The 15,789-nt window shown below is 39.1% G+C and overlaps 1 protein-coding gene across 3 annotated transcripts in view; it reads left to right on the forward strand.

Moving 5' to 3' along the window:
* Positions 1 to 15,789, forward strand: part of LOC148090092 (uncharacterized) — a 99,253-nt gene that overhangs the window by 23,896 nt on the left and 59,568 nt on the right. For all 3 annotated transcript variants that reach the window (XM_087812153.1, XM_087812162.1, XM_087812171.1), the window contains exons 5-7: positions 7,063 to 7,116; positions 12,702 to 12,755; positions 12,827 to 12,880. In XM_087812153.1, the coding sequence (XP_087668279.1) occupies positions 7,063 to 7,116; positions 12,702 to 12,755; positions 12,827 to 12,880 (162 nt within the window). The remainder of the gene's footprint in view (positions 1 to 7,062; positions 7,117 to 12,701; positions 12,756 to 12,826; positions 12,881 to 15,789) is intronic.

Genomic DNA, 15,789 nt, shown 5'->3' on the forward strand with positions numbered 1-15,789 from the left:
TTCATCGACACATCAATACCATCTAGTGGACTCTGAAGATAATGACACTGTTTCATGAAGCTTCATCGACACATCAATACCATCTAGTGGACTCTGAAGATAATGACACTGTTTCATGAAGCTTCATCAACACATCACTACCATCTAGTGGACTCTGAAGATAATGACACTGTTTCATGAAGCTTCATCAACACATCACTACCATCTATTGGACTCTGAAGATAATGACACTGTTTCATGAAGCTTCATCAACACATTACTACCATCAAGTGGACTCTGAAGATAATGACACTTGAAAATATTTTTTACATTCAAAAGTTAATTACATATGGAAGTGTATTGAATTAATTTGAAGAACAATTATGTTATTTTTCGTGCAATATCTTCAGTTTTTCTTTTTTTTGGTTCCACTCAACTTCCTACGTGATCACAAAACTGGCTCTTTATTTAAATAACATTCTCTGTTTTATTAATTCACTTAAAAACCTTTGAATACACTTGACTAGTATTAACTCAATTGAAAAAACAAACAAATTGGTTTATTTTTCATATTTAACTTTTATTTACTTGTTCCAGTTTAAGTTAATTGTTGATTCTTAAGATCGTTTTCCGGGCCTCGTCTATTAATAATGAAATGAACAACTTATTTTAAGGTCATCTTAATGCATGAAAAGATAAAATAAACTTCTAAATATAATTGTTATATCTTTAATTATTGCTTCTTTTTGGAATTTATATCTGATGATTTTAATTTAAAACTTATCTTAAGTAAGATCGTACAGTATTCTGAGGAATATAAATATGTCAGTGGTCAACATGTTTTTTCTGCACATGGTCATCTTCAGGACCTTCTTACTGGATCACATGACTATGGACATTTCGGGGTAAAGATGAATAAAGAGGCTACAACGGGTGGGCTATCGATCAAAAGAGACGTGAATCTGAGTTCTACCTCTACAAACTGAGAACCATGTTCTGAGTAAGACGATCATACTTGAGTAGTTGTTTCTATAGAAGTGTATGAGGGACCTTTTCCTTCTGTGTGTGTGTGTGTGTGTGTGTGTGTGTGAGTTGTGTTACTGTACCTGCAGCAGCTTGTGAGACCCTGTGGTCGTGCTCTCGGTGGGGCGAGCCATGTGAACCCAATCTCTTGCCACAAAGGAAGAAAGAAGTCTTTGTCCTGGTCTTATTGCAAGCGTTTAAGACCCCGTCTGGAGCTCAGAAGGTCCCTCATGTGGCGCACCAACATCTCTGAGCTCTTTCTTCGCCGAAGCTCCTGAGATCCAGGCTTTCACTGCTTGAATTCCAGAATGATTTCTGACGATAAGTTCACGTGTTTCTCGGGAAATCCACAAAACAGCAGCGTGTGGCCAACAAAAGCCTTAACAGTTGAGAATGAAAGGCTCTAATAATAACTGTGTAACAGTGAGATTGTCACGTAGTGGAGGAATTAAGATGTAGTTCATATATTTCATCAAAAATCCTTTAATATTTTTAAGTCAGGAGTGACTCGATAAAACTCTGTAGCCATTTATTTAAAGCTGCTCTTAATTCAATTTCAATTCAATTCAATTTTATTTAAAGTGTCTTATCATAACAAAGTTATCTCAAGACACTATACAGTTGAAATAAGACTATAGTTGATTAAGGAAAAATAGATCCCAGCAATTCAACAAAGAGCAAGAAGCGAAACACTGTACAGTGAGCTATGGCGTAGAAAAACTTCCTTTTAGAAGCAGAAACCTCGAGCGGAACCAGACTCATTGTTGACGGCCTCCTGCTTTGACCGGCTGGGAGGAAGGATGGGGGGGTAGACAGATGGATAAGGAGAGGAGTGAGGGAAATTATAGTGAGAAAAAAAAAGAGGAGAGTGTAGGAGAGTCCATGGAGGTGCTGAAGAGAACTCGGGATCTGATGACGTGGTGAAGATCCTGGATCAGCAGCAGCTCTGGAGGTGGAGCCCTGGGGCTCCGGGAGAGAAATAAAAAGGTGTTTAAACTGCACAGGTGATGAATGTAATGCAGAAAAGAAGGATATACAGAGTTCGGTGTCTAAAACTCCTCCTGCATTCTCAGCCTATAGCAGCTAAGATAAACAGTTAAGTTAGTTATAGCAGCTAAAGATAAACAGTTAAGTTAGTTATAGCAGCTAAAGATAAACAGTTAAGTTAGTTATAGCAGCTAAAGATAAACAGTAAAGTTAGTTATAGCAGCTAAAGATAAACAGTTAAGTTAGTTATAGCAGCTAAAGATAAACAGTTAAGTTAGTTATAGGCTTTATCGAAAAGTAAGGTTTTAAGATTGTTTTTAAACATAGAGAGGGTGTCTGCCCTCCGGACTGAAGCCGGTAGTTGGTTCCACAGCAGAGGGGCTTGAAAACTGAAGGCCCTGGCTCCAAATCTACATTTAGAGATTTGTGGTATAACTAATAGATCAGAGTTTAAGGATCGTAAGGTCCTTGAGGGTTGGTCATTTTGGATTAAATCTTTAATGTATGTTGGTGCTTGACCATGTTAGGCTTTATAGGTTAGGAGAAGGATTTTAAATTGTATTCTAAATTCTACAGGAAGCCAATGTAGGGAAGACAGTACAGGGGAAATGTGTTCGCGCCTCTTAGTCTTAGTCAGGACACGAGCTGCAGAGTTCTGAATGAGCTGAAGAGTTCTGAGAGACTTTTTTAGAACATCCTGACAGAAGAGAGTTACAATAGTCCAGCCTGGAGGTTACAAAAGCATGGATGAGCTTCTCAGCAGCATCTTAAACAAACTTCCTAGTGCGACCTGACTAGTCCTGATGTGTCCACCAATTAATGGGCCGGAGACGGCAGTTGCATTTGGTTGCGTCCATTTCCTGTTGTGGCTGAAGTACCGACAGAAGTTTTTAGAGCGGAGGAAGGCCGACCCATCAGGAGTGGATGGACTTCTATTGATCCCTCTGGAGATCTCCTTCGGGAAATTTGATTTCCAGTTCACAGCAGACGATCGTTTCATGAAAACGAGAACAAAGTGCAAGGAATATCCAAGGTGCGAAAACAAGGGGAAAACTAACTGGAGCGGAGTTTTCTAGGGTTAGTCTGTGTTTTTTTACAGACTTCTAACCAAGTTTAATGCATATTTGCAATTTCCCAACAGAAAATATCCCAATTTCTTGAGATGCTGAAAAATACTTCCAAATTTTGGCCGAACATTCTCCAAAAAGAGGGTCTCTGGGCTCTAGAGTTGTGCGATATACTTAAAAAATAAAGATCAAGTAATATTTTCTCATATCTTTCAATAACGACTATTCAAATGTATTTTAAATGAAAAAATAGTTTTGTACAAACACACACTGATGACAATAGAGTCACACCTCACAACAACACACACACACACTGATGATACAATAGAGTCACACATCACAACAACACACACACACTGATGACAATAGAGTCACACATCACAGCAACACATACATACACACTGATGATACAATAGTCACACATCACAACAACACATACATACACACTGATGATACAATAGAGTCGCACATCACAACAACACACACACTGATGATACAATAGAGTCACACATCACAACAACACACACACATTGATGATACAATAGAGTCACACATCACAACAACACACACACACTGATGATACAATAGAGTCACACATCACAACAACACACACACACTGATGATACAATAGAGTCACACATCACAACACACACACTGATGATACAATAGAGTCACACATCACAACAACACACACACATTGATGATACAATAGAGTCACACATCACAACAACACACACACACTGATGATACAATAGAGTCACACTTCACAACAACACACACACACACTGATGATACAATAGAGTCACACATCACAACAACACACACACACTGATGATACAATAGAGTCGCACATCACAACAACACAATTAAGTTACACTTTAAAGAGAGCTTAAGCACCACAGCGTGTATAAAAAAACACATGTTGTGGGTTTTAAAGTAAAAAACATGTGTAACTGGTGATAATATGCATCATCAGCATTTTAAGAGACAACAAGCTTCCAGGTGTTCATCAAATTCTTCCCACGGCAACCTTTGAGTTTCTTTTCCACATTAATGAATTTAACGATGGCTTGAACTCTCTGATCTTTGTGAGTCACGTCCTTATTGGTCTTTTTTTAAATCAGGTTTTTATATGTTTACTCCAGGTGTCTTCTTGTGTTCTGCTCTGGAACTTCACTTTTTACGACGCTGTTTACTCGAGTCGCTCTCGAACGTCCTCAAAGATCTACAGATCTACAGATAATATAAACTGGAAAGTTCTCTTTTTGTGGGTCAAACCCGAGTCAGCGGCGTCGCTCTCGTATGTGCTGCAATCTGTGTCTTCTGGTTCCAAACGGTCGTGTTTCCTCCTCCCTCGGCTGCTTATCTGAAGATAAACGCTGCCATACGCTTCCATCTGCAGCCAGAGAAAGTAGTCGCAGTGGAGTGAAGGCTGGAAATGCATAGATGAGCTTCTGGTAAGAGGCTTCAGGTGTCTGCGACGGGTCGAGGGGGCAGCGAGAGGAACCTCCGTTCGCAGGCTGATAAATGGCGTTGGATGAAAAAAAAATGGATGAAGCTGTTTTTTACTATTTTATGCAGAGGTGAGAAGTGTCTGAGGTGCGAAGATCACAGCAGGTGAAGAAGAGAGTGCAGACGGGTCGGCATGTGTGTCGACTGTGACGTCGAAGCAGCAGCTTGAGTGAAAGAGAAGCTTTGAAGGATAGAAGTGATATTTTCAGCCAACCTAGGGGCCACATTTTAATTGGGACCGTTTTTAAGGGCCCTTGAACTTGAGGTAGAACTTTATTAATATTGTTGTTTTTTTTCCAATTAGCCACAGCAATACAGCAATTATTCATAAAAATAAAATAAGAACAGGAACCAAGAGAAATAAAGAGAACTAACAAGATAATACAATCTAAGTCTAAAGATAAGAAGCCTTAATATAAGATTAAATTAAATTAAATGTTCAATAATCTTATGAATATTAAGCATTAATATTATAAACCAATCAATATGTTAGAGTTACGCTTCAAATTGATACCGAAATAAATCTTCAAACATTTTGTTTTTGAATCAACTATTTTAATCTGGCGCCTGTTGCTGGGGAACTTGTGCTTTTAGGCCCTGCAGCTGCTGAGACACAGCAACAAGCGCTGTAAACCGAAACAAAGTGGTACACAATTATTTGTGGTGCATCTTCACAAAAATGATAATTGATATTTTAAAAAACAAACAAGAACGAATTAAAGTTAATTGACAAATAAAAGTGGGGAACGTGAGAAAGTATTTTGAATGAAGACACTAGCGAGTAATATAAACCTTTACCAAAATATCTCTTCTAACTATCTTTGAGTGTTATTAGTTCAACAATCAAGAAACATTTCTAGATCTTTAATCTTATGGATTCTGAGACTGTACTTGTGTCAGGTCCGTACAAAGATATTTGAAGTTGAAACGTTTGTGAAAGTAGCCGAAGAATAGATAATTAAACAAGTATGTTGATAAGTCGTTTTTTCAAAGAGGAGAATTTAAAAGCAGCAGCGTTCTTCCAATTACGTCTTTGAACGTTTTCCAACCTTTTTTTTTTTTTCTTTCTCTGCGACACATTTTTCCAACTCAGCACTTTTGTTTGTTGATCAGTTGCCGCTTCGTTCAAAAGGAAGTTGTGGTTTTGCGTTTCCAAACAATCTCTCTTTTGTAGTTGCTTTCAATTAAAGTCCTTAAACAAAAACAGGGACAAACACCAGGGGATGAAAATAAAAGAAGCAGCAATTTATGATTTATAAATAATTTTATTGAGATTCTTTTCAAATTATGTTCAGTTTGACTGACTCAGTGGACAGAAGCTCCACATCATCACTTTCTGCAACACAACCTCGACAAGTTTAAAATGTTGTTTCAGAAAACACTCGCTTCCTCTCTCTAGTGATGTGTTGATGAAGCTTCATGAAACAGTGTCATTATCTTCAGAGTCCACTAGATGGTAGTGATGTGTTGATGAAGCTTCATGAAACAGTGTCATTATCTTCAGAGTCCACTAGATGGTAGTGATGTGTTGATGAAGCTTCATGAAACAGTGTCATTATCTTCAGAGTCCACTAGATGGAAGTGATGTGTTGCTGAAGCTTCATGAAACAGTGTCATTATCTTCAGAGTCCACTAGATGGTAGTGATGTGTTGATGAAGCTTCATGAAACAGTGTCATTATCTTCAGAGTCCACTAGATGGTAGTGATGTGTTGATGAAGCTTCATGAAAAAGTGTCATTATCTTCAGAGTCCACTAGATGGTAGTGATGTGTTGATGAAGCTTCATGAAACAGTGTCATTATCATCAGAGTCCACTAGATGGTAGTGATGTGTTGATGAAGCTTCATGAAACAGTGTCATTATCTTCAGAGTCCACTACATGGCGTATCTGCACTATTTTTCTTTGTTTTGAACAACTGTTCTAATAAAAGCTCATTTTTAAACTGATGGCACCACCTACTGACCTTTGAAAAATATGACACTGTTTCATGAAGCTTCATCAACACATCACTACTTCTTTCTGATATTCATCTCTAGGTTATGTTTTCTTCAAAAAATCTCATGAAAGATTCTCTTTCAATGGCGTTCCTGCAGTTTCTCTGAGTTTTCCTTCTGTCCTCCCACTTTTAAGATGTATTTTAACCCTTAATTCAAACCTGTCAGCGATTTACATTTCAACCTCCCACCACCCTCGTCGCTTTGATGAATGGATGAACTGATACCCATTTATTACAGAGGCTTCTAGATCGGGGGGTGATGTATGGGGGGGACTCCACCATGCATGGTGGAAAAAGTGTAGGCAGAAGGGAAATCACATCCATATGTCATGACTTGGACACGGAGGCAGACAGGAAAGACAGGCGGGAGACTCATAGATATCTGGAGAACCTCTCGGGACCCGAGGGCACGACTGACCTGATCTGTGTCAAGCAAAATGTCCCTTAAATCAACTCCTGATTGTATATTTCTCTAACTCTGGATCTGTTTTTTCAGGGTCCTCCCGGACCACATGGGGCGCCCGGTCCTGCTGGAGTTCATGGACCAAAGGTGAATCACATGATCAACACTGATGTATATATTTTAAAAACAGGACGACTCTGTGTTGTAAGAGGAGGTTCCATTTATTATCATTGGTTTATTTAGGCTGAGAAACACTGTCATCCGGGAGATACTCGATGTAGAGTCGATGCTCCTCCACGTTAGTTGAACATCTGATCAGAAAGTCTCCCGGTGAGACTTTGACTCTCTGTTCTGGATAAGTGAAGAAGACAGGACGTCTATAAACTAGTGATGCGTTAGTGAAGCTTTATGAAACAGTGTCATGTTGTTCAGAGGTCAGTAGGTGGCGCCATCAGTTTAAAAATGATGTTTCATTAGAACACTTATTTAAAACAAAGGTGCAGAGACGCCATCTAGTGGACTCTGAAGATAAAGACTCATGCTGTGTCTCAAATCACATACTTCTCTTAATGCACTGGTTAGTATCATCAGGATAGTGTACATACTAACTAGTCACTAATTCTCCACAGATAGTATGTCTCAAATCAAACTCTGCTGCTACACACTAACAGGAAATGACTCGACAGCTTCTTCTTCTACTACTATTTAAGGATGATTTCAACCAGCTGTAGGAACACTAGCGACACCTGCTGGCAGCACGTTTGGTTTGGATCAAGAAATATGAGAAACTAAATATTGACGAGATATTTACGCAGGTATCAGCAGTGAAGACATGTTTATCCTCATACTGCTGCTGAAAATACACCTTTAAGTACATGAATATAATATATATATACAGTATATATATGAACTGAGTAGTATACTACTAGTATATATATCGATGGACACTTTCTACACTAAACGATTCCATCTTAGACGTTGTTAACGCAAGTTACGTCATATATATATATATATATATATATATATATATATATATATATCGTTTTGTGTGTGTTATAGTGACAATTAAGTGTGTATGGAGCGCTACATTTACATACTAAGAATTGAGACGCACTTACGCACTAAAAATACTAAGTTAAAGAAGGAAAGTGTGCGATTTGAGACATAACTACTGTTTAATGAAGCTTCACCTACACATCACTACTATATACTTTACTTGCTGAAGTAAGAAATTGATTTTATTTAAGAGAGAAAAACACGAAAAATATCTGAACGAAAAATGCAAAAGCCATGTTTAGTTTTAACATGCAGGTAAACGTGACTCAGTGTCATTTGATCGTGGCAGATTCAGAAAAAAAGGAAGTGGAAAGACTAAAATGTTAGAAAACTTATTTTTTTTAATGCTAGAACTAGCTTCATGTTTGAAGCTACACGGCTCTAAATTGACTTTTAAACCGTTCACGGAACAAGACGACAGAATGAGCCAAGAAGATCTGACCCTTGTGGCAACAGAACTAAGCTGAGTCTTCATGGAGTAGATGAACCTGCTGATGAATATTCAAGATCCTTAAGAACATATTCAACTTTTGATTGATGATCCAAAGACCGATCAGGTCATCGTGATGGAGCTACAGTGAGACAAAAGTGTTACCTCATAGTAGACTTGAGATAATACCTAATGAGTGAAGTCATGACATTCCAAAATGTAAAGACAACGACATCCTTCTTCATGAGATTCTCATTATCCTGCTGGATCGTTCTGGAAAGAATCCGAGGGAGGTTGACGTGACGAGTCAAGTACATTTTAACTGACGGCTCTTCCAGTTACTGTACTTTCCTAATAACCTCGGACTCACAACAAAATAGCTCCGACTTATTGTTGACGCCTGGATAATAAAACTCTTAAGAGGACTTCTACTGTGGTTGGGGGAAATGGATATAATCTGATATAAACATTTCTGTAATGTAGACAGATCTATATCTATATTGTTCGTTTCAGTCCATTTATTCTAGCGTTGGTGGTACTGAGATCTTCCTGGACTCAAAATGCATAAAACAACTGTGTTTGGACTAAGATCCTTTTTTCTTTTAGGCCTTATTCGTTTGTACTACTAATTGTACTTTTATTTTTTAGCTCTTAACAGCTTCAGTGTCATTTTTCAGAAGGTCCCTTTAAAGTTAAAACTAAATCACATGGCCTTCACATTCGACATTTAAAAATATCTACTGCAGTTTTGTATCTTGTAAAAATCTCCAGGTACTTCAGCAAGTTTTTCTTTTAAAAGTTGAATTATATGTTGGTCGACAAATTGATCACATGGTCAAAGAAGAGGTTTATGTTCCATGGTTAAGAGCTACATCATCTAAACCTCCTGCAGGAACACTTTTGGATCGGCGTAGCAACAATTTGAATCCCATCAGGGGTTGCTACAGCCGGTCAGCCATCTTTATTGCAACCCATTTGACCATCCTTCCTTGACAGCCCAGTCCTCATTCAACCCTTATACATTAGAGCTGTGAAGAAGTGTCCAGGATCATAAGGGTCCAAGTTCAAGTCAACTGAAACTGCACCACAACTCAGCCGGGGAAAGAAATGAAAAACAAATACAGCAGTGATCAGAAAAACACTTTGCGCATAGAATGAAAAGGAGAAGAACTATGAGGAAAGGGAAAATATTTTAAGAATATTTCTCTCTGGTTATATTTCTGGACTACAGAAGGAAGGAAGGGATGTACATTGAATCAACGATTATAATCTGGCGCCTGTTGCTAGGGACGATGTGCCTTCATGTCCTGCAGCTGCTGAGACACAGCAACAGGCGCTGTGGATCAAAACAAACTCAGAAACCAAGTGGGACAAAAGGGAAGTTTCAAAATAAATCCACAAGTTGAGTCAAGAAACAGACCTGACCCAGCTTCTCTCACAGTAAATCACTATTTAGTCCAAAACATCATTGCACAGCTTCCATCTTAAACTCTAGTTTGCAGACAAATCCACAAACGTCTGGTCTGACTTGTCTCAAGAACTGCTGAGCTGGAGTCCATGTGAGTCATGCGGCACAAAGAGGGTTTGTTGAAGGTGCTTCTGTCTCGAGCCAAAACCATGTCAATGAACTGGAATTCAAGGTCTTTCCACAACGGTTGTGACGTTTGGCAGGTCCTCCACGGGGTAACCCCAGACTTACACTGCACATATGTTCTGAGCCTGATCCGGATCCAAACGGGCTCGCGGCCCGACACAGCGCCGAGGGTCCACAACGAGAAACACGCCGGATCAAAAAAAGATCAGAATGGAAACATTGGCGGGAGTCGAGTCGTAGAACATGTGTTGCGAGACAGAACGAGCTTCAAGCACTGACGCACAAGAGAAGTGTCGGCTTCAGATGGTCAGCAATAATCCCCTCATACCAGGAGGACGTTGAAGGATGTGAGAAGCTGCACATGTTGACATTAGTAGCGAAGGAAGTTCAGACGTCTTCGGCTGCCAGACCTGAGGTCAGTGTGAAGTTACTCGGAAACTCTCACACTTAATATCTTAAATAAAACAAACTACCATCCAGATGTTATCAGCCTGGTGAAAAAATGAGGTGTGAAATGAAGGATTTAGTCTAAATCATCCTCGTGTTACATCAGGGATTTTCAACGACACTAAAGTACTGAAGGAAAAATGTGTGTACAGTTTCCTCTGGTACTATTTCCTGCTGAATGTTGGGCAAAGAGATGCAACAGTGCAACAAGAATAAACAGTGTTATGAAGAATTTTGCAATAATGTAATGACATAGCTAAGTGTTCTCTTATTAAATAAGTGGAGATACTTTTCATAATGAATGCTTTTGAGTTAATATTTTTATATTCTTCGTTAAATCTTCTGTTTCTGTATCAACATCTCATCACTCTGAGATTTGACATGATTTCAAATGAAGCGTCTCGACTGACTGTGACCTGAAAAAGTGACAAAAAGAATCTCAAAATGTCACCAAGCAGCAAAACTAGAGTTTAGCATATTTTTAATTACGCATTAATAACAATGGTGTATACAATATTAATATTTCTAAATATACATTTTTAAAGAGGTTTATATATCATTAAAGTGTGTATAAAATAAAATAATATTTTTTATTATTGAAAATTTACATGCAAATATTTGTTAATTTTTGTGTCGTGATTATTCCTCCGACCACTTGATGGCGGCAGTTATTACATCCTCCGCAGCCAAAGGAAGAATGAAATCCCGCAAGATCACAGTGATGACTGAGAACGAGAGAATACAGTTAGTCCAGCAGCTTTTAAAGCTGATGTTTGGACATATTTTGGTTTGAAAACAAATGAAAGCAGTTACGACTTCATCAAGAGTCATGTGGTCTGTAAATACTACAACACCAGAGTCAAGTACTGGACAATACTACACATATATCCTTGTTACTACACTATCACAACACCAGAGTCAAGTACTGGACAATACTACACATATATCCTTGTTACTACACTATCACAATACCAGAGTCAAGTACTGGACTATACTACACATATATACTTGTTACTACACTATCACAACACCAGAGTCAAATACTGGACAATACTACCCATAAATACTTGTTACTACACTATCACAATACCAGAGTCAAGTACTGGACTATTCTACACATATATACTTGTTACTACACTATCACAACACCAGAGTCAAATACTGGACAATACTACCCATAAATACTTGTTACTACACTATCACAACACCAGAGTCAAATACTGGACAATACTACCCATAAATACTTGTTACTACACTATCAAAACACCAGAGTCAAGTACTGGACTATTCTACACATATATACTTGTTACTACACTATCACAACACCAGAGTCAAGTACTGGACAATACTACACATATATACTTGTTACTACACTATCACAATACCAGAGTCAAGTACTGGACTATTCTACACATATATACTTGTTACTACACTATCACAACACCAGAGTTAAGTACTGGACAATACTACGCATATATACTTGTTACTACACTATCACAACACCAGAGTCAAGTACTGGACAATACTACACATATATACTTGTTACTACACTATCACAACACCAGAGTCAAGTACTGGACAATACTACGCATATATACTTGTTACTACACTATCACAACTCCAGAGTCAAGTACTGGACAATACTACACATATAACCATGTTACTACAGTATCAAGATATATCGTATCATTGGCCATGTATTGTGATACGTATAATATAGCTAGAGATTAAATATCTCTAGTATTCATGTGTGAATGTTTCAGTCCAAATATCTTTAAGTTGAACAGCCCAGTGTTACATTCTAAGATTGAGAGGTTGTGTAACATGGCTGCTGGTAAAACTTCCCACCGATCCAGACAAACGCTTGCCTGGTAAAATGTTCAATAACTCTGATGATGCAACAGGAAGTCGAACAGTGACCCTGAGTGAACCGAGAAAACTCTCAGTGCCCGAAAAAGGGAAGGTTCTCTGCCCTCCCTGTGGACTCTGAGTGGCCTGGTGTAAACGGAGTTGCTGGAGGGCCTAAATGGAGTTCGAGCTCGTGTAAATACCAGCGCCGGTCTTGCCAAAGTGCCGGATGAGCTCATTACGCTTTGATAGTGTGAATGCAAACAGAAAAGCTCTTCAGCGCCTTGAGAGGATTACAGCAGCACTGGAGACATATTCAGCACAGCAACATGACACGCCGCCTGTTTTATGTTGCAGGGTCAAAAGGGAGATGCGGGCGTTTCCAACGGTCAAGCACCCAAAGGACAACAAGTAATGGCGTCTCATAAACCACTCCTGAAGCTGCTTTACATACATATTGACCTGCTGTTTTCTTCTTATAGGGAGAGCCTGGTGTGAGCGGAACACAAGGACCGACTGGACACGAGGGACAGAAGGTATTAACTTTCATTGTTAGCAATTATTTTAACTGGAGAGAAGAAACAAACGATAATCAGAGGAAAAACAGATTCCCAGGATACTTTTCATGTTTCAAGACGAAGCAAAAGTTCAAAACTTTGGGGTTACATCGATTCCTTGGATTTTTGTCAAATTCATGCAGAAATTGTGACCCATCCATCCATCCATCCATCCATCATCTATCTATGTACCTACCAACCTTCCTACATGCCTACCTACCTGTACTATTAATCAAACTATTCACCCATCCAACTATCCATTAATCCATCCATCCACCTACCAACCTTCCCACATATCCATCTGTCCATCCATCCATCCATCCATGTACCTACCTACCTTATACGTGCCTACCTACCCACCCTTCTATTCATCAAATCCTTCATCTATCCAACTATCCATTAATCCATCCATCCACCTACCAACCTTCCCACATATCCATCTGTCCATCCATCCATCCATCCATGTACCTACCTACCTTATACGTGCCTACCTACCCACCCTTCTATTCATCAAATCCTTCATCTATCCAACTATCCATTAATCCATCCATCCACCTACCAACCTTCCCACATATCCATCTGTCCATCCATCCATCCATCCATGTACCTACCTACCTTATACGTGCCTACCTACCCACCCTTCTATTCGTCAAATCCTTCATCTATCCAACTATCCATTTATCCATCCATTCATCCATGTGCCTACCTACCCACATATTCATCCAACCAACCAACCATCCCTCCATCTGCCTATCCATCCATCCATCCATCCAAGTACCTTCCAACCTTCCTATGTGTCTACCTACCTGTCCTATTCTTCAAACTATTCATCCATCCAACTATCCATTAATCCATCCACCTACCAACCTTCCCACCTATCCGTCTGTCCATCCATCCATTCATCCGTCCATCTACCTATGTGCCTACCCTGAGAGCTGTAATAAGAATCTGTCAAAAGAAAATATTGTCATATACAGTACATTTTAAATTTATATTTTAGGATGATGATCGACACACTTTTAAATGGATTTATGATAAAAACATGAGTTTTATCATGGGTTAAGGAACAGATGATGAATGACGCTGGAATAACATTTGCTTGATGTGGTGTTTATTTTGTGTTGTGTGAGTGGGTCTGTTGGTGTTTCACCACCTGCTTTCATAATGAGCTCATTTAACTTGATAAATAATGGTTCGAGTGACATTTCAGAAGCAAGACGGAGGAATTGATAAATAGAGTGAATGGCGGTTGATTACACAATCCTGGTACTTTCTGATATTATTTTGTATGTATAAAGTAATCTTGAACTTATTGTTCTGTATTTGTCTTAAAATGTGATTTAATAACAGAACAAAGATGGAATAAGACTTTTTATGTTGATCTTCATCTTCACGGAAATCTCACCTGTAAAAATTTCATCATGAAATTCTATAAAACATATTTAAAATTTACAGCATTTCGGTATATTGTGTACGTTCCCTATTGGGAAGGTCAATAGAAAGAGTTTTTCATGAATCACTTAATAACGTGACCCACGAGCGGAAGACATACGGCAGACAGGAGAAAAGTTACAAATAAAAAAACAATTTAATAAACACAAGAACTTCCGAATGTCCACAGGATAGCAACCAGGTTCCGAAACAGTATTTTCCAAAAATAAAACAATCAAGTCCAGAGTCCTTTCTCTCAAAAACAGTCCAAGTAAAACAAGGAGGAAGATTCCAACAGTGCAGCAAGACACACAATCCACTGAGGGGGAAAGAATAAAAGACAAATCCAACACTCACCAAAAACGGAGTAACAAGAAACGCTGACTGGAAAAATGTTAGGATCAACAACATCCAAGGGACAAGTTGGAACAGCAAGCAGGTAGATTTTAGTGGAGTCAAAATTTAGCAGGTGGAACTGGAAACGAGCTGACAACTGTTGGCTGGAGATCAGCCCCTTAATTCTGTCAGGGCTGATTGATTGATCACCAGCAGTTGTGCCAACCACTGTCAGGAACTGCGCCCGTCAACTGTCAAAGAAAAAGAAAATGGCGTAGCAGGAAGCACTTCGACAAAATAAAACAAGTGCATTGTGACAGAGTTCCTCATATATGGAAAAGGCAAAATAATATTTATAAAATCTCTCCATTTACTCGGCCGATGTCTAACAATTTTAGTTTGAGTAAGATTTGTATTGGGTGTTTTTTTTTTTTGTATTTTCAAAAGATGTGTCAGACTTTTGCTCTCACCCTGAACCCCAAACACCTTTGCAAACTTCTGGGAGTTGACTTATGTTGTTTGAAGGAACAGTACGTGTAGCGTTCATATGGCGCCTGCTCCGAATCAGACTTCTTAAGGGGAATCTGTGAGTGTTTGGAGGATTTGTGCCAAACATGATGCTTGATCTAGTGTTTGGAAAGCAGCCTGACAAAATTCAGACATGCAGCAGAACACCTGGTCTCGCTCTTGGGCAAAGCAACAGCAATCTCCGGGCCGTTGCGTCACATCAACATCAGAGCTGGTAAATGCTTTTTATCAAGGCCATCGGGTGTGTTTCTCCCCCGAAAAGTAGGACAAGTTCTGAATGTAGGTTAGCTAATGCGGTCCTGTGTGGTGTTTCCTAGCACGTCGTTGTTTTTCTCACAAAACGGTTGTATTCAGAGTGCGTGGTAAACTCTTGACATCTGAAGCAAGTTATACGGATATGACTCCCAATGAGCCGGAATAATCAAAAGAAATCTGCCAAAAAAGATGAATTACTGCAGCTCATTTTAGAAGGATGAAGCCAGGAAGACTAATGGATGTGATGGATCGAGTTACTGTGTCGTCCGCCGGAGACTCAACGGAGGCTGTGCATTGTCGCTTGGAAACATGAAATGGTCAGATCTGACCTGAGTTTA

Source organism: Callionymus lyra, chromosome 1, assembly GCF_982586985.1.
Source record: "Callionymus lyra chromosome 1, fCalLyr1.hap1.1, whole genome shotgun sequence".
In the NCBI taxonomy this organism is placed as follows: domain Eukaryota; kingdom Metazoa; phylum Chordata; class Actinopteri; order Syngnathiformes; family Callionymidae; genus Callionymus; species Callionymus lyra.